General features: G+C 37.7%; 1 protein-coding gene across 4 annotated transcripts; it reads right to left on the bottom strand.

Moving 5' to 3' along the window:
* Positions 1-8,531: 8,531 nt before the first annotated feature.
* Positions 8,532-14,966, bottom strand: LOC115834146 (septin-7-like). 4 transcript variants are annotated; one of them, XM_030808911.1, is made up of 3 exons: positions 14,918-14,960; positions 13,676-13,793; positions 8,532-8,747 (listed from the first exon to the last, which is right to left on the bottom strand). In XM_030808911.1, exons 1-3 carry the CDS (start codon positions 14,953-14,955, stop codon positions 8,628-8,630), a joined length of 276 nt encoding a protein of 91 aa, XP_030664771.1. In that variant the 5' UTR covers positions 14,956-14,960; the 3' UTR covers positions 8,532-8,627. The 4 variants fall into 4 exon arrangements, 1 of the variants encoding a protein (XP_030664771.1); XR_004029204.1 differs by lacking the exon at positions 8,532-8,747 and adding an exon at positions 12,804-12,843 and having other exon boundaries at positions 14,918-14,966; XR_004029205.1 differs by lacking the exon at positions 8,532-8,747 and adding an exon at positions 12,806-12,839 and having other exon boundaries at positions 14,918-14,966.
* Positions 14,967-19,528: the final 4,562 nt, after the last annotated feature.

Below are 19,528 nucleotides of genomic sequence, written 5' to 3'. Positions count from 1 at the left end.
AGATAAATAGAAATAGATGGATACAGAGATAGATAGGTAGATAAGCAGATAGATATAGACAGATGTGAAAAATACATATATATGTATATGTGTAGTTATAAATATATATACATGTAGTAATAAATATGTATATATGTATTTATACACGTGTGTGTGTGTGAACTCTCCATGCATCCTGGGTTGTCAGAGACAAGAGGGAGCCCAGCAGAAAGTACCTGCTGAGGGAGACATGAAAACTCTGGATTTTTAATGTGTTCCCCACACCACACAGATCCATAGCACAGCATAAAACATTTGGCACTTGGAAGCATTTTGTACATTTCTGTTTGTTTTGGGTAAAATTTTGTTTGTAGTTCTATGTATTTAGGGGGTGCAAGTGCAGGTTTCTTAGAGAATATATTGTGGAGTGGTGAAGTCTGGGCTTTTCATGGCCCATCACCCAAATAGTGAACATTGTACCCAATAGGTACTTTTTCAGTCCTTAGCCCCTCCCAGCCTCCCACCTTTGATAGTCTCCAATGTCTATTATTCCCTCTGTATGTCCATGTCTACCCATTGTTTAGCCTCCACTTACAAGTGAGACTGTGTGGTATTTGGCTTGCTGTTCCTGAGTTATTTCACCTAGGATTATGGCCTCCAGTTCCATTTGTGTTGCTACAAAATGCATGATTTTATTTCATTCTTTTTAATGGCTGAGTAGTATTTCATGATGTCTATATAACACATTTTTAAAATCCAATATTCCCTTGATGGGCACTTAGGTGGATTCCACATCTTTGCTATTGCAAATAATGCTGATAAACATACAAGCGCAGGTGTCTTTTTGATATCTTTATTTTTAGAGGCACTTTGAAGCATGAGTGGACTGTGGGACGGCAGAGATCCATCGGTGAGAAGGGCATTTCAAGCAAAAGGAATGGGCTGGACAAAGGGGTGACAGTGCAGAAATACATGGTGTGAATGAGGATAAAATGCAACAAGCTCCATTTGACTTAAGCAAAAAATACTGCAGGAGAGAGAACTGGATGCAGTTAGGGCATGAATCAGAAATAAGTTCAACTTCCTAAAAGGAAGCAATGAAACTTATTTCCATCATATCTGGGAAGTGAATAAAGCCCAGTAAGTTTAAGGTATCAGTTTGAAGAACTTGAGTGTCATGGTTCATGCCACTGGGCCTCTGGGGACTGTGTTGAATAAATATTTAGAAATAGTGCTTTATGAGTATAGCTGTTAATTAAATATTAAGGAGTTATCATGTGATTGCCTGATGGATTCTTCTCCCCTACTGCACAGATACAGCCAATATACCAAGATAGCAGTATTGTAACAGACAGTTTAATAAACACAGCCAGTTTAGCAGGAGATAGGAGTTTATTACTCAGAGCAGTCTCCCTGAAAGCTTGGAAGCTAGGGTTTTCACGGATAATTTGGCCAGGAGGGGCTAAGCAGTGGGTGCTGCTTATTGGTTGGAGATAAAATCGTAGGGGTATGGAAAACAGTCCTCATGAGCTAAGTCAGCCTTTGGGTGGGGACCACATGACTGGTTGAGTCATGAGTCATAGGTCCAAATGGAGTTAGTTGTAAGAATGCAAAAGTCTGGAAAACATCTCAAAAGGCCCCCCTTAGGTTCTACAATAATGATGTTATCTATATGAGCAATTGGAGAAGTCATAAATCTTGTGACCTCTGGCTTCAAGAATCCTGAGTGATTAGGGATTATAAGAAAGCAAGCTATGGAACAATGGTGGGTTATTATTAAACTATGCCTACATCTTAGCAGAATTCAGACCCCTCCTATAATCCCAATCTCCATGGCCTTTCACGGTCTTACAAAGGTGGTGTCATTACTGGGACAAGGAGGAGGTCAGTTTTAGAAAGAGACTCTTATCATCCTTGATTCAAAGTCAAACTATAAATTAAATTTCCCCATGGTTATGTTGGCCTATGCCCAGGAATGAACAAAGGCAGCTTGGAGGTTAGAAGCAAGATGGAATCAGTTAGGTGAGATTTCTTTCCCTATCATAATTTTTCTATGTCATGTTTCTCTCACTGTCATACTTTTTGCAAGGTGGTTTCAATTACAATGAAGATACCTGAGCTACAATATTTCCAAGTTTTATCAGCATCTCTTCTAGAGATTAAACAGGTGCTGCAGAGTTGACCTTCAAACCCACAGGTGGAATGAACAGAAGCTTGCGCCTGGCCCACGAAATGAACCCATGAGAAAAGGTGGCATGTCCTGTGGGCTTCCACGAAGTGTCTCTTTCAGATGAAAGTTGAGTCTCTAAACTCCTTGATAGCCAAGATACACAAAACCGGTTCTCATTACTTTCAAAAGTGAATTAACTAAAAGGCAGACAAGGGACTTTCGTTAGGTGATTTGTTTGAAGAGAAATCCTTAGAGGGCTTATTTCAACCTGGAGCATAATGACAATTATTATTAATAGCTTAGAATATACTCTTGATAATATTAAGGAAGTAGTCTCTAATTCTTTTATGTCTTTATAAGACTTTAAAATAATAATGGATTGACTTGATAAAATACCCTTTAATATCTAATCATTTATTGATTTATAGACTCATTTTTCAGAGATGTAATATAAGCTATAGTAATATATTAATGTTTTTCTTAATATTGATCACTTCTATACTTGGGATAAACCCTTTGTGCTTTTATATTATTATTTTAATGTATCATTAAATTCTACATACTGACATTGTTATTAATCACATAGTTTTATATTCACAAGTGAGATTATTCTAAAATACTTTTGATTATCTTCGTCGGGGTATTGGGAACAGGAGCTTATATCTACCTTATAGGATAAATCTTATAGCTTTCTGTCTTTTTGTAAAGACAGGGAGCAGAAAACACCCACATTAAATATTTCTCATTTGTTTCATTCCTTAGTATAATTTCAAATTCTTATTTGATCTTACATCAATTTGCCATTGTCAATATATTTTATGTAAAAATAAGACATCTCATTAAGATGTTTCATTACTAATAGAATATAATTATGTACACCTCATAATTGCATTTATAATAATGCATTAAAAGCATTTCTATTGTTACACCTCCTTTTTTCTCTCATGTTTTGAATCTTGCTAGTGTTTAAGTTCTTCTTTTTTTTTTTTTTTTTTAGATGGATTCTCACTCTGTTGCCCAGGCTGGAGTGCAGTGGTGTGATCTCTGCTTACTGCAACCTCTGCCTCCTGAGTTCAAGCAATTCTCCTGCCTCAGCCACCTAAGTAGCTGGGACTACAGGTGTGCACCACCAGGCCAGGCTAACTTTTGTATTTTTAGTAGAGATCTCACCACGTTGGCCAGGCTGGTCTCAAACCCTTGACTTCAAGTGATCCACCCACCTCTGCCTCCTGAAGTGCTGAGATTACAGGTGTGAGCCACCACCCCCAGCCCCAGGTATTTTAGTTCTTTATTTAATATTACTATTTATTTACTAATTAATATTACTAATATTATTTTATTTTATATTTAGTATAATATTCTATACTAAAATGGCTAATATTTTAGTTATGCTATTAGTCTCTTCTAAAATACATTTATTGCTAGGTTTCATGGTTTCATGTTGTTTAAGTAGACACTGTAATTATTTTCTTTATTTTAAATTTTAGGTAGAATGCTTCATTTTGTTTATTTTCACCTTTTTATTTTATTACAAAATATTCAAAGTTAAGAATTTATTTTGGAGTCTTGCTTTAACCACACTGCAGTCATTCATCACTTAAAAAGAGAGATATTTTCTGACAAATGGTTTGTTCAGCAATTCCATCATTGTGTGAACATCATAGAGTGAGCTTACACAAGGCTAGATGGTAGGGCCAACCACACACCTAGGCCATATGGTAGAGCCCATTGCTCCTTGGCTACAAATCTATTTGGCATATGACTGCACGAATTCTGTAGGCGACTGTAACACAATGGCGTTTCTGTATCTAAACATAGAAAAGAAACAGCAAAAATGCATTATTATAATCTCATGGGAGCATTGTCATAGAATTCATCACTGACCCAAGTGTCATTATGTGGCGCATGACTGAATATATGTTTCTATAGCGGTTTTGGTGGCAGGGGTTATTTTTGTGTGTGTGTGTGTGTCTGAGACAGAGTCATACTCCGTTGCCCAGGCTGGAGTGCAGTGGTGTGATCTCAGCTCACTCCAATCTCCCTAAGTGGGATTACAGGCATCCGCCACCATGCCCGGTTAAGAAGATCTTTTTTGATCTTCTGCAAATGACTCTATTCTAAGTACAGCCCAAATGTTGGCAGACTTCATCAATGTTTGAACTAGACATCACATGGACACCAACATCAGTGGCATATTCCCTTCTTTTCTACCCTGGTTTCTCCTTTGGCATCATTTCACCCCAAAATATTTCTGTTCATCTCTTTGGAGGGCAGAATAATGGTCCCCTAAAGATGCCCAAATCCTAATCCCCAGAACGTGTGAATGTGTTATCTTACATGGACAAAAGGGGTTAAGGACTTTGAGATGAGGATATTATCTCAGATTATCCAGGCGGGCTCAACCTAATCACATGAATCCTTAAAAGAAACTTTTCCAGCTGAGGTCAGAGTCAGAGAGAGAGGCTGGGCACAGTGACTCACGCTTGTAATCCCAGAACTTTGGGAAGCTGAGGCAGGAGGATCGCTTCAGCCTAAGAGATTGAAAGCAGCCTGGGCAATATAGCAAGACTGTCTCTACAAAAGAAAAATATAAAAATTTGCCAGGCATCAAGGTGCATGCCTGTAGTTCCTAGCTACTTGGGAGACTGAAAAGGGAGGATCATTTGAGCACAGGGGGTTGAGGCTGCAGTGAGCTATGAATAATATCCCATCTGAATAATCTGAGATGATACCCTCATCTCAAAGTCCTTAACCTTGATCACATCTGCAAAATCATTTTGTCCATGTAAGATAACATATTCACACGTTCTGGGAATTAGGATTTGGGCATCACTGCACTCCAGCTTGTGCAATAGAGCAAGACCCCATCTGAAAAAAAAAAAGTCAGAGAGGGAGCTGTGATTATGGGAGAATGGTGAGAGAGATGCAATGTTCCTGGATTTGAAAACAGAGAAAGGGGCTATGAAATGAGAAATGTGACATGAGCAGCCTCTAGAAGCTGAAAAGGGCAAGGAAATATCTGATCTCCTAGGGCAGGGGTCCTCCACCCCCAGGCCGTGGCCTGTTAGGAACTGGACCAAGTAGAAGGAAGTGAGTGGAGGGCAAGCAAGCGAAACCTCATCTGAATTTACATCTGCTCCCCATCACTCACATTCCTGCCTGAGCTCCACCTCCCATCACATCAGCTGTGGCATTAGATTCTCACAGGAACGTGAACCCTGTTGTGAAATGCACATGCGAGGGAACTGGGTTGCCCCCTCCTTATGAGGGTCTAATGCCTGATGATCTGTCACTATCTCCCATCAACCCCATCAATAATTATTTCAGTATATATTACAATGTAATAATAGAAATAAAATGTAATAATAGAATAAGAGAAATAAAGTGCACAATAATGTAATGTGCTTGAATTATCCAGAAACTACCACCCCCACCAACTGCTTGTGGTCCATGAAAAAATTGTCTTCCATGAATTTGGTCCCTGGTGCCAAAACAGGTGGGGACCGCTGCCCTACTGCCTCCAGAAAGAGGAACATGGTCTCCTTGACACCTTGATTTTAGCACAGTGAGACCGATTTCAGTTTTCTGACCTACCAAATGTCAATAAGACATTTGTATTGATTTAAGCCATGAAATCGGTGGTATATCTGATGGTAGCGCTATGAAATTAACACAGTCCCCAATGCATGCTTTTAGATGGCTTACCAACCAGCTGCAGGACCACTCTCCCACCTTTTTCTTCTGCTGCTCTGGTTGTTCAATGTTGGCTGCTCCAGAAGCCACTGGAACAAGGTTAACACTGCTAGGATACAGCAGAGAGAGGAAAATGGCCAGGATTGGATCCAAAGGCAAATAGGACCTGGACAGACTTGGGAATGTTGTCAGGATCAAATGAGTTCGTATATGCAAAGTGCTTTCAACAGTGCCTGGCTCATGGTGTTATGTTTTAGCTAATGCTTTCTCACTTCGAACTCCAGGGGAAGATGATTGAGTTGGCCATACTCCTTACTTCATGATATGTCCTCTGGACCTGTGCATGGCCTATCTTGTTTTCATTCATTCATTCATTCATTCACTGCCTTTAATTGCCACAACTCACTCCAGTTCTCTTTTCTTCCCTAAACAATCATTTTAATGTATCGTTTGTGTGTCTCACCTTTTGAATGTGTTTTACAAAGTGCACATTTTTTTGTGTGCATGCAATTTTTAATTTCTGTAAATGACACTAATATAGAACAATTCATTTGCATAAGAACTAGTTTTTTTTTAAAGATATAAGCTTGTATCTACAGCCATTGCTTCTAACTACTGCCTAGTAACCCATGGTATAAATTTATTGTGGCTGACCCCTCCACACTGTTAATGTACAAAATACTTAACCCTTGAACAACATAGGCATGACCTAATGTGGAGGTTGCCTCAATGCTGGGCTGGAGCTGGGTCCCAGAGGCTCCCGAAATTCAGAATTTAATCTTAAATTGCTGCAGCAGGAAAGGTTAGGGTAGGTTTGCAGGGAAGATGGAGAGGCATTTATTAGGCTGGGAAGCAGCTAGTTATCAACCCACATGACATGAGGACACTGTTTCACTATTTCAACAACCTGTGTGGCTGTATCATGCCTATCAGCTGAATATTACCCCTTGTGTTAGTCTGTTATTGTGTTGTTTAAAGAAATACCTGGGGCTGGATAACTTAAAAAGAAAATAGGTTTATTTGTCTCATCATTCTGTGGGCTGTACAAGAAGCATGGCACCAGCATCTGCTCCTGGCAAGGCATCAAGAAGCTGCCAAACATGGCAGAAGATATAGAGGGAGCTGGCATAACACGTGGCAAGAGAGAGAGCAAGTGAGGGAGAAGAGGGAGTTTCCAAATTCTGTTAAACAATCAGGTCTCACATGAACTGAGTGAGAACTTACTTATCACAAAAGGATGGTGCCAAGCCTTTCATGAGGGATCCACACTCATGATCTGATGTGGTTAGGCTTTGTGTCCCCACCCAAATCTCATCTTGAATTGTAATCTCCAGGTGTTAAGGGAAGAGACCTGGTGGGAGGTGATAAGATCATGGTAGTGGTTTTCCCCATGCTGTTCTCATGATAGTGAGTTTTCATGAGATCTGATGGTTTTATAAGTGTTTGGCAAGTTTCTCCTATGCTCACACTCTTTTCTGCCACCTTGTGAAGAAGGAGCCTGCTTCCCCTTCTGCCATGATTGTACGTTTCCTGAGGCCTCCCTAGCCATGCTGAATTGTGAGCCAATTAAACCTCTTTTATATATAAATTACCCAGTCTTGGCTAGTATCTTTATGGCAGTGTGAGAATGAACTTATACATGATCCAATCACCTCCCACCAGGCCCTGCCTCTAACATTGGGGATCATATTTCAACAGGAGATTTGGAAGGGACAAATATCCAAACTGTATGACCCCTGCCTATCCCGACATCTCCACTTCTAGTAATGAATTCCCAGGAATCCTCCAACTTCCCCACCATAAACCATAATGAAAAAAAATTCCTTGTACAAGTCCCATTACGGACCCTGAGATAGATACCAGGCAAGGAATTGCTGAGGCATGTGTATGCATATATATAATTTGCATGAGTAACATCACAATGGCTGTACCAGTCCACCTATCCACCAACAGAGCATGTGGCCTCCCACAGCCCCACCAGCTCTCTAATTGTCACCTAGTCCAGTAGTCATGAAGAAGTAGTCACTGTAGTTTGAATGTGCATTTGTCTTATTTCTAATTACCAGGAACATTTTGCTCTCATTTTGTGGTCAAAACCTTGGTGACTTCCCATTCTACAAATATCCTTTTCATAGCAAATCTTCTCTTTTTTAAAAAATGGGGTTGCTTTCTTTTTATCACTTATAGGCAGGAGTTCCTTGTACAGAAGTGTCAAGGTATTTGTCAGAGGTGCTATCACCTAATGCTTCCACAACTACAAATTCTCAAAGGGTCAGCCCTGCACTAAAGACTGTGTCAAGATGAGGAGACTGGCTCTCTAAGTGACTCTGCCTCACACACTTTGGAGTTTGAGACCAGCCTGGCCAATATGGTGAAACCCTGTCTCTACTAAAAATACCAAAATTAGCCAGGTGTGGTGGTGCGCACCTATAGTCCCAGCTACTCGGGAGGCTGAGGCAGAAGTATCATTTGAACTCGGGAGGCAAAGGTTGCAGTGAGCTGAGATCATGCCACTGCACTCCAGCCTGGGTGACAGAGCGAGACTCCATCTCAAAAAAAAAAAAAAATGTTCAACCTATACTACAGCTTTAGGACTTAACACATACTTACCTGACTTAGTAGGATATAGGTTTGAAAAATATGAATATACTTAAGAGGAAAATGAGACTATAAGAACCTGAAATCAATACTGTCCTTGAAATATAGGCTATATCAATACAGTATGCATACCATACTACTTACTATAAATACTAATTTTTAATCAGTCTTGAGATCTTATAGAAAGTCATTCACTGAAGAAAACCTTACCTTCAGCAACATTCCAAGGATACTGCCTTCCTCTGACCCTTTTGCCATTAACTTCAATGATAGTATTACTACCCACCACAGCAAGAGGTAAACGGTACTATAAAACAAAGTATTCTTGTTCAAATACATCTCCGTAGTCCTCATAAATTCAAGAATAAAAAAAGTTACATTACTCAACAGATTAGCCAAAAAAACAATTTTGATAGAAACTTTTGATAGTTTCTGCATTAGTTTCTATAGGCCACTTAACGAATATTTAGTAAAATGACATCACATTATATTACTGACAAGGTAAACAATAAATAAAATTAAATTTTCTCTCTTTTTTTTTTGAGATGGAGTCTCGCTCTGTCGCCCAGGCTGGAGTGCAGTGGCGCGATCTCAGCTCACTGCAAGCTCCACCTCCCAGATTCACACCATTCTCCTGCCTCAGCCTCCCCAGCAGCTGGGACTACAGGCGCACGCTGCCATGCCTGGCTAATTTTTTGTATTTTTAGTAGAGACGGGGTTTCGCCATGTTAGCCAGGATAGTCTCGATCTCTTGACCTCGTGATCCGCCCGCCTTGTCCTCTCAAAGTGCTGGGATTACAGGCATGTGCCACCGCGCCCTGCCAAATTTCCTCTTTAAAGTTAAGAATATTCAAGAATATACTGGGCAAATTATTTACTAAAAATCACTACAGAAAGTTGTCCCATACTTGGGAGGAAAAAGGTAAAAAATATATTAGCATTGGCTGGGCGCGGTGGCTCACGCCTGTAATCCCATCACTTTGGGAGGCCGAGGTGGGTGGATCACGAAGTCAGGAGATCCAGACCATCCTGGCTAACATGGTGAAACCCCGTCTCTACTAAACATACAAAAAATTAGCCAGGCGTGGCGGTGGGCGCCTGTAGTCCCAGCTACTCGGGAGGCTGAGGCAGGAGACTGGCGTGAACCCGGGAGGCAGAGCTTACAGTGAGCCGTGATGTGCCACTTCACGCCAGCCTGGGTGACAGAGCAAGACTCTGTCTCCAAAAGAAAAAAAAAATATATATATATATATGTGTGTGTGTGTGTGTATATATATGTGTATATATACACATGTATATATACACATATATATAGAAAAGCATTTGGGGATAAAAAAAAGGAGGCTAATGACTAGCCTGCCTACTTAATCATGAACCAACTATAACAGTACCTAAAGCAGGGAATAGTATATTTGCCAAGCTCTAACCATGAATTTCAAATCCAGGTGACTGGATTTGTATTCATCCATGCATAGCCCTTCACAATTCTGTGGCTCCCGGAAATATATAACCAGCCATTTCATACAACTGCAGAAATTCTTCACTGGTGAGGTATAAGCATTTCATTATTCCAAGGTATTTGCCTACATAATGCCATTATTCAGTATACCGTTTTTAGGGCCAAAGTACTTAGAAAACCATGATAAATTAAACTACAGAAAATTATTTTGATGTAAATTTTTGGTTGGTTTTTATTATTTTTAATTGAAACATAATTGTACATATTTGTGGGGTACAGTATGGTATTGATACCTGTATACAAATATGTAATGATCAAATTAGAGTAATTTGCACATTTATCAACTCACACTTTTTTTCAGTATTGGGAACATTCATAATCCTCTCTTCTAGCTATTTGAAAATAGAGACTAAATTACTGTTAACTACAGCCACCCTACAATGCTACAGAATGCCAGAACTTATACCTCCTATCTAGCTGTAATTTTGGTTGGCTTTTATAAAGACAAAAGAAACACATTTTTGTCTGGCAATTAAAACATAACAGAAGGAATTCTCTCCTTTCCTTTCTCATCACTTATTTTTTAGGTGGGAAAAAATTAAATAATATGAAAGCCAGTTAATTAAAAACAATTTGAAATAAGGATTGTGTTATTCACCTCAGTAGTTTATACAATTCCTTATTATATATACTAGCTAATCTTCAAAGTTAACTATAAATTTGAATTCAACATTAAATCTCCCTAGGCATTTTGTAAGCCGACTACTTAAAACACTGATACTTTTGATCTTTCCTGTGGACGTTGTAGTATGTTTTTAAGGTCTCAGATTACTTTAGTGTATGTACAGGAATGAACCTACCTTTATCTTTTTAACAAGTTTATTTTCTTCTTCATCATCTGTTTCTGGAAATTCATATATTTTAATTTTATGTTCTTGGATTTCTTTCATTATGTAAAATGGAAGAAGTAGTCAGCCAAAGAGCACCATACATAATTAGTACATTAATAATTAGTCCATTAGTCTTATGTTTATTACATGCTTCTTAGATTCCTATATGTCCCCTTGTTTCCAGATCCTTTACTGTTTTTTAATGATGCAAAATTATAATCTAAAATCAAAGTACTATGCTGGTCTTTTTTTTTAAACTGTAAAGTTGATATATAAACACCAAGTCCAATTACTTCAGAAGTGTTAAAGTCATATAGCTATCATACCAAAAGAGTTCCAAAAAAGATGTAAAACTCCAGAAAGGGATTTCTCGGATTGATTTCCACGATAATGACTGTAGGTCATTTATTTACAATGACTGAGATTTTTCCTTTAAATATAAATCCCCAAGTGTCTTATTTAGTTGAATAAACAGGGCTAAACTCACCTAAAATTTTTAGTAGAATCTGGCAAAAGTAAAGTAAAACTAAGTACACCACTGCTCCCTGCACATTCATCAGAAAAATCCTTGCGTGTACATGTGCAGACACACAAACTGAGGAGCAACAGTTACAAGATTCGGGAAGGACACAGGGAGAAAACACACCCTAGAAATCAAGAATTAATAAGGAGAATGCAGAAAACTAAAGGAGACAACTTAATAATAACATCAGGAAAAATCTAGTTCAAATTAAATTATCATGTCCAAAATCACTCCAAATTCTAAACAGAATATAGACATCCAAATAATTTCCAACTCCCTATCCTTCCTTGGGCCCATAACAAACCAATGGCGAATATACCTAAAACTAGCTTCCCTGCCTATACTTATATTTTGGTGCAATTTTCATGGCAGAGGTTCCCAGTAGCTATAAAAGGACCCTGAACAAATTGTGTTACATGGTTACTATACTAGATAGAAGCAAACAGAAATAAAATTGTCACTGAAACAAAATAGAACCACATATATTTTACAATTAGGATATGTAGCTACATATATATATTAAAAAAAAACAAAATAAAACAGAATAAATGATGTGAAAATACATGATGAGAAAAACGAATAATAGTAGCTGGCTCTAAAACCAGTGGTTTTAGTCAGAGGTTGTATATTAAATGACCTGAGTACAACCACCAGAATGTGACCAATTTGAAAGAAGAGGTCACTTCATATTCATCTTTTTTACTTTTATCAGTACAAATCCAAATTGAAATACATAATAAGAGAAATGTATTACATGATAGTATTTGAAACTTAGCACATTACAAACTAAAAATGGAAATGGGTAAGTGTAAAACAGAAAAATGCTAGATACAGTAAAAACATACTCAAACATTCTGAAAATTTATATGAATTTAGCATAACTTCAAAGCAAATTTTAACAGGCTTTTAATAACAGGTTTCAAGGTATTCTCAAATTCATATTGAAAAAGGTGAAAAACAAAATATTTTGTTACAACAGTACTATATGGACAATAGAGATAATTACAATCTATTTTTAAATATTATACAAAGTTGCTGTGGCTTAAACAATATACTACTGGCCAAAAATAAAGACTACTGGAAGAGAGAAAGGTTCCAGAATTGACCCTACATTTCATAAAATGTAATATATAATGAACCAAACACAATTAAATTAGAAATATGTGTGACTGTATAACTCAATATTACTGAGACAACTAGACATGAGTCTAGAGAAACAGTTTAGCGGTCTTCCAGCTAGCTCAGTCATACAGCATGAGACTCTTAATTTTAGGGTCATGGGTTTGAACAATAACTTAAACTATAAATATCCTATAAAGTGCACTGAAAACAAAAATAGGATATAAGCAGCAAAAGAAAAAACATAAAAAATACAGTGAAAATGAGAGAGAACTAAATACCCAGAATAAAAAGAACCCATATCAATAAATTAGGGCAATACCAAGTGCTACTGGTCAAAAAGACAAAGGATTTGAACAGGTGTTTACAAAAAGGGGAAAAGAAAACTTTGTTTTTAAAATGTTCAGCCTTTCTGGAAAATAAAAGGAAAAGATAAATGATTAGGTACCACTTCATTCCCAAAAGGTTTTCAAAATATAAATAACAATGCTGGCAAAGTCACAGTGAAACAGATGTACGCTTTATAAGATGAATTTGTTTTAGTGGGGAAGCACCATGACAAAATGGGGAGTGGGGGAGATAAAGACCCATAAAAATAATCACAGCCTTTGAAAGAATAATCCACTTCTTGGGAATTCATTTTAAGAAAATAATTCTAAAAAGTATGGGGAGAAATTGTCTGTGTGGGGGTGTTATTAAAGAACACTTAAGGCCGGGCGCGGTGGCTCAGGCCTGTAATCCCAGCACTTGGGAGGCCAAGGCAGGTGGATCACGAGGTCAGGAGATCGAGAACATCTTGGCTAACACGGTGAAACCCCGTCTCTACTAAAAATACAAAAAATTAGCCGGGCGTGGTGGCAGGTGCCTGTAAGTCCCAGCTACTTGGGAGGCTGAGGCAGGAGAATGGTGTGAACCTGGCAGGCAGAGCTTGCAGTGAGCCGAGATCACACCACTGCACTCCAACCTGGGCAACAGAGCAAGACTCTGTCTCAAAAAAAGAAAAAAAAAAAAACTTAAAACAACCATATTTAAAAACTGACAAAGGATAAGGATACTATGATAATGAGTAAGAGCTTTGAGGGGAAAACTAAGGCAGAAGATTCAAGAGTTATTTTTAATACAGCATAAATGACAATACAGTAAAGCAGTAAGAGGAATGGATTGCAACACATTATACTAAAAATAGTAAAAACTGCAAATTATGAGAATGGTATAAGAAACCTGAGTTAACACATCCTGCTCACCTGTTTTTTAAACTGTTGGCATTCCTCTGGTGTGAGTGTGTCTGCTTTGGCAATAAGTGGGATGATATTCACTTTTTCATGCAAACACTTCATAAACTCAATATCCAATGGTGTAAGTCTGAAACACACAGTATTTAATATGACTGAATTGATCAGTCTGGGAGAACAAGATTCTTCACATCCTCAATTAGATTTCAATTACCTTCAATTGGTCAACTGACTCTCAAATCTTCATACACAGCCCATATCTCACTGTTACGTTCCAGATTTGTCTTTACCCAGTAGATATGCTACCTGGGTGTTCCATGGGCTCCTTAAAATCAAAAGCTCATCTGAACCCCATTTTCTCTCTTCTATGCTTCCTATCTCAGTGAATGGCACTACAGTCTACCCAATTACTCAAGTGTGAAACCTAGGATTCCTCCCCTCCTCTAATCCTCTTCCCATATATATAGTATGTGTATAGATGTACATATATATGTATGTATATCTCCATTTCCATTACTTTAGTCTAGGCCACCAAGACCTTTGGAATGAATAACTGTAATACAAACCATCCATACTGAAGTCATAGTGGTCTTTCTAAATCCAAATCTTATTAAGTTATGCCCTGACCAAAAATCTTATTAAAGACCAGATGCCTTAACTAACTAGTAGGGCCTACGAGGCTTGTGAAGACGTAGATTCTCCAGCTGACCTCATCTCTTAGCATTCTTAGCCTTTCCTTTGCCTCCTACTTCCAATGTGCCAACCTTTTTGAACTTCTTACAATTCCTTGAAAGCACCATACTTTGACATCTCGCCACAGGCTACTACCTTGGCTGGAACACCCTCCATTATCATCCTGTTTCTCCTTGGCCTGGCTAATTCCTATTCATCCTCAGGACACTGGTTTATGATCCAATTTCCACTGGGAATCCTTCTCCAACCTAAGACTAGGCATATTTCTATGTGGTCACAACGCTTAATGTGCTGTACAGTAACTGCCTGCCTGCATACAGATGCTTCCTCACTATGATTGCACTTAACAATTTTTCAAATTTTTGATAGTGTGCAAGCAATAGCATTGAATAGAAACCATACAACCATTCTGTTTTTTACTTTCAGTATAGTATTCAATAAATTACATGAGATATTCAAAACATTATCACAAAATAGGCTTTATGTTAGATGATTTGTCCAACCGTACGCTATGCTATAATGTTTAGTAGGCAAAGTGTATCAAACGTATCTTCAACTTACGATGGGTTAATGTAACCCTGTCCCAAGTCGAGGAGCATCTGTATTTGTTTTTCCCATCTTCTCACTGAAATACTCTTTGCAGCGAGGGCCTTGTCTCATTCATCTGTATCCTCAGGACCTAGCACGGTATCTAACACTCGTGAAGGTGCCCAAATATTTGCTGAGAAAAAAGTAAGCTGCTGCGATTTTCCTTATGTCCTTTAGCAATTCTAAATGAGAACCAAAGTCCTCAAATCGAGAATACACTGTGGACTAAAATTTTATGTTTCACAAGAATAAATGAAGACACTAGAAATATTTTGAAAAGGACTACCATTCTAAAGTGGTATTCCTTAATTTTTATAAAAACATGAGAAAATGAAATAAAGGTCTCATTCTGTTATTAACTGTATTGACTAATACTAATAATTGAATTGACTGACATTTTAAAATGAAGAAAGAGAAACATATATATTAAAATTGGGGGGATCAGAGTCCTAAGACTAATAAGATAGTCCAGTCTTTTTACTAGCAAAGATTACTGTATGTACTTCACTGTGGTAGTAAGGCTGACAGGCAGAAAGAGACAGTGAGGGGGAGAAAGCAAACATGGAGAATTAAGATAGTTGCCTATTCTAATTCTCCTTGTCTTAAATCCCTTGAAATTTGACACTGGCATTCAGAGAATAGGGAGCACAATGAAAAAGAGTGTGTGGATGGAATAACACTGTTTATATTATCTGTAAACTGTGTTCTTGCCTCACTAGTGCTAACTAAATGAACCTATCCATTTCTATTTACTTTTTTGACAGGGTCTTGTTCTGTCACCCAGGCTGGAGTGCAGTGGTGTAGTCATAGCTCACCATAGCCTCCAATTCTTCCACTTTCGACTCCTAAGTAGCTAGGGCTACAGGAGTGTGCCTCCATGCCCAACTAATTTTTTTTTTTTTTTTGAGTTTCACTCTTATTGCCCAGTCTGGAGTGCAGTGGCACAATCTTGGCTCACGGTAACCTCTGCCTCCTGAGTTCAAGCGATTCTCCTGCCTCAGCCTCCCAAGTAGCAGGGATTACAGGCATCCGCCACCACGCCCAGCTAATTTTTGTATTTTTAGTAGAGACAAGGTTTCACTGTGTTGGCCAGGCTGGTCTTGAACTCCTGACCTCAGGTGGTCCCCTGCCTCAGCCTTCCAAAGTGCTGGGATTACAGGTGTAAGCCACTGCATCTGGCCTGAACCTATCCATCTTTGAAAAAAGAATTAAGTTTTGCTTCTTTTTATTAATCATTATATAAAACACTAAATAGAAATGCCATGAATTATTCAATCTCAGATTTCTAAATTATGGTTTTTCAATTTATACTCATGACTAATTTAAATTGTCACTGCCTTATTAAGCTATTACATCAGATACAAGCCTGATTATTATTCCAGTGACAAAAAAGTAGAGTTCAGTTAATCTAAAATTTTAATAAATCTTAAAGGCATTTAATATAAAGTATTAAAATCCAAATAACAAGATTTATATTTAAACACAAATCAATACTTGCTGAATACTTATTATAATATCCCCAACTTTTAAAGAGAAAGATATTTAAAAATAAACATGATAAGGAAATTAGAGAATCAACTTCTTAAATATAACCAGAGTCAAAAAACATTGAAGTCAGTTTAAAAATTAAACTTTAGGGAGAAAAGGTAAACCTTGTAAAAGTCTCATTAAATTTCAGAAGCCTACAAAACGTCAGCAACAAAAAACACTTAGTTCACATGTATATTACATTCTGGTTGAATTTTTTCTTCTTTCCATTTAGTTTTATATTGGCTGGTCTTTTCATCAACAAATTTAGTTTTTAAATCTTGTTTTTAAGCAACAGAAAATCCTTTATCATTTCTAGAAGATAAACCCACACTAGAGAGAAAAGACTATTTAACCTCAAAGTCTACAGCATAATAAACAACTACAGGGTAAATGATAAATTTTTTTTGTATGTATGTATGTATGTATTTCTAAGGGAAAAAAATCCTGTATAAAACTCACTGGATGATACCAATTTTTCTAAAAGTGGTAACTAATACTTGAAGGATAAAACACTATTTTAAAATTCATGTTCCAAGTCAGTTTTTTACTTTAATAATAGTTACAAAATAGGGAACAATGCACATGAAGGAATAATAACTGAAATAATAAATTAGCCATGCATGCAGTTCATACTTTGTAGAGGGAGGTAGGAGGCACTGAAAGTACACGGTTGGACCAATTCATAATTACTCTAAAAACAAATCCCTCTAAAAAGGGAACCTAGGGACTACCCAGACAAGATGGAAAGGCTCTGATTAATGTATTAGACTGCATGGAATTTCAGTCTGTAGTGAGCAGGGTATCTGGAACTCTATACATAAAATTCTGTGTCATATTCTTTTTTTTGAGGAGGAGTTTCACTCTTGTTGCCCATGCTGGAGTGCAATGGTGTGATCTCGGGTCACCACAACCTCCGCCTCCCAGGTTCAAGCGACTGTCCTGACTCAGCCTCCCGAGTAGCTCGGATTACAGACATGGGCCACCACGGCCGGCTAATTTTGTATTTTAGGTAGACACGGGGTTTCTCCATGTTGGTCAGTCTGGTCTCGAAATCTCAACCTCAGGTGATCCGCCTGCCTCAGCCTCCCAAAGTGCTGGGATTACAGGCGTGAGCCACCACACCCGGCCTCATATTCTTTCACTTAATCCACAATATCATGTACCAATGGGCAAAACTTTGCTCCATTTCCATAAATAGTTAAAACTGAGAAATTATTCAAAGGTACATTTTATATATAAGATAAAGCAATTTTAAACATCTTACCCCTTGTGACAAATAAGAAATGGTGCAAAGCCACTAGATATCATTGAATATAAAATTTTTTCTTTTAAAAAAGCTCTCATTTCCCATGCAATTTTAAGAAATAAAATTTTCCCCAAAGGGATGGGAGGAATGTGATTTCATGAGAATTACTAAACTTGGAGAGAGTCCAGATCTAAAATAATAAAATTGGTTATAAAGCTGACAAATTTTATTGACTTAACTGCAGGTTAAGATTTCACTCAGCTGGCTTTCAGGAAAAGCCCCTGACAAGTTAAATGAGAAAGATTTAAAAATATAAATTCAAGAAGCTACATAAATACTCATAAAAGGTTATACAGTGTGCTGTATTTTTGAGATTACTTTTTTTGAGACTTTTAAGTCAAAGAGTCAGTTTAGTGATTTAAATATGTAAACTGAGAACACCGTTAAATGATAGACTGGATTAAGAAAATGTGGCACATATACACCATGGAATACTATGCAGCCATAAAAAAGGATGAGCTGATGTCCCTTGTAGGGACATGGATGAAGCTGGAAACCATCATTCTGAGCAAACTATCATAAGGACAGAAAACCAAACACCGCATGTTCTCACTCATAGGTGGGAATTGAATAATGAGAACACTTCGACAGAGGGTGGGGAACATCACACATCGGGGCCTGTCGTGGGGTGGGGGATGGGGGAGGGATAGCATTAGGAGAAATACCTAATGTAAATGACGAGTTAATGGGTGCAGCAAACCAACACGGCACATGTATACATATGTAACAAACCTGCACGTTGTGCACATGTACCCTAGAACTTAAAGTATAATAATAATAATAATAAAAACTGAAATTACCTCAACAAAAGGCAACGTGAAGTAGTTACAAACATGTACTACGCAATCCTGCCTGAAGGTGGGAGTCTTCAGTTATGTAATGGCCTAGGGCATAGCAAAAAGAATAAATAAATAAAAAAAGAGTATTAAACATAAAAGAAGAAACATTTTTACCCACTCCAATCTGACAGTGCAAACATGTAAGTATATAATTAAGGCTCCCTTTCCATCTAGAGTGATAATGGCATTGACCCATCTACAAAAAAAAAAAAAAAAAAAAAAAGAGAGCGAGAAGCCAAAAATAGAAGAGAAAGGTATACTTGAAGGAATTGGTTTACACTACTACTGTAATGTGAGTGTTAGATAACTTAATGCTGTTTAGCCTGATGCTACTACAGTTCTTTCAGTGGAGAGATGGTGGAGTTACAATTATCAGGTGGCTGAATTATGTATGCTGAGTTACTTACCCAAAGGAAAAGACTGAGGAAGAATAACTGGAAAAATCTGCAGTTGTCAATGACACATATATGTACTCAAAATAAAGGGGAAGTACAAAGAACAAAAAAAGGGAGTACAGGCTAACTATAACAGAACAATCACATCAGATTAATGTCTAGATTCTTAGGTCTTATGCCCTAATAAACAAAAAGTTAGTAATGACAATATGATACCTAAACAACATGTCTATGACAGCTAAGGTGAAACAGAAGCCAAATAGATTTATTGTAGAAAGAAACGGCACAAGAAAGCATTGGCATGCAAGTGCTTTTGATAACCATCTCTTACGAGACTTATAATAAATAGCGTCTTTGATTCTGAGTAGGTCTAACTGGTATGGCTACTTCTCTTCATTTGGTCGTTCAATTAGTAGCAGAGTGGTCAACATGAAAGCTAAATTTGCCACATTGAGACCTCAAACCATGGTGGCAACACTGTTTATTTCCACGAAGCAGGGAAAATCCTTATGAA

Source organism: Nomascus leucogenys, unplaced genomic scaffold (genome assembly GCF_006542625.1).
Source record: "Nomascus leucogenys isolate Asia unplaced genomic scaffold, Asia_NLE_v1 001937F_19481_qpd_obj, whole genome shotgun sequence".
NCBI lineage: Eukaryota > Metazoa > Chordata > Mammalia > Primates > Hylobatidae > Nomascus > Nomascus leucogenys.
The sequence above is the reverse complement of the archived record's forward strand: the minus strand, read 5'-3'. Positions and strand labels throughout refer to the sequence as shown.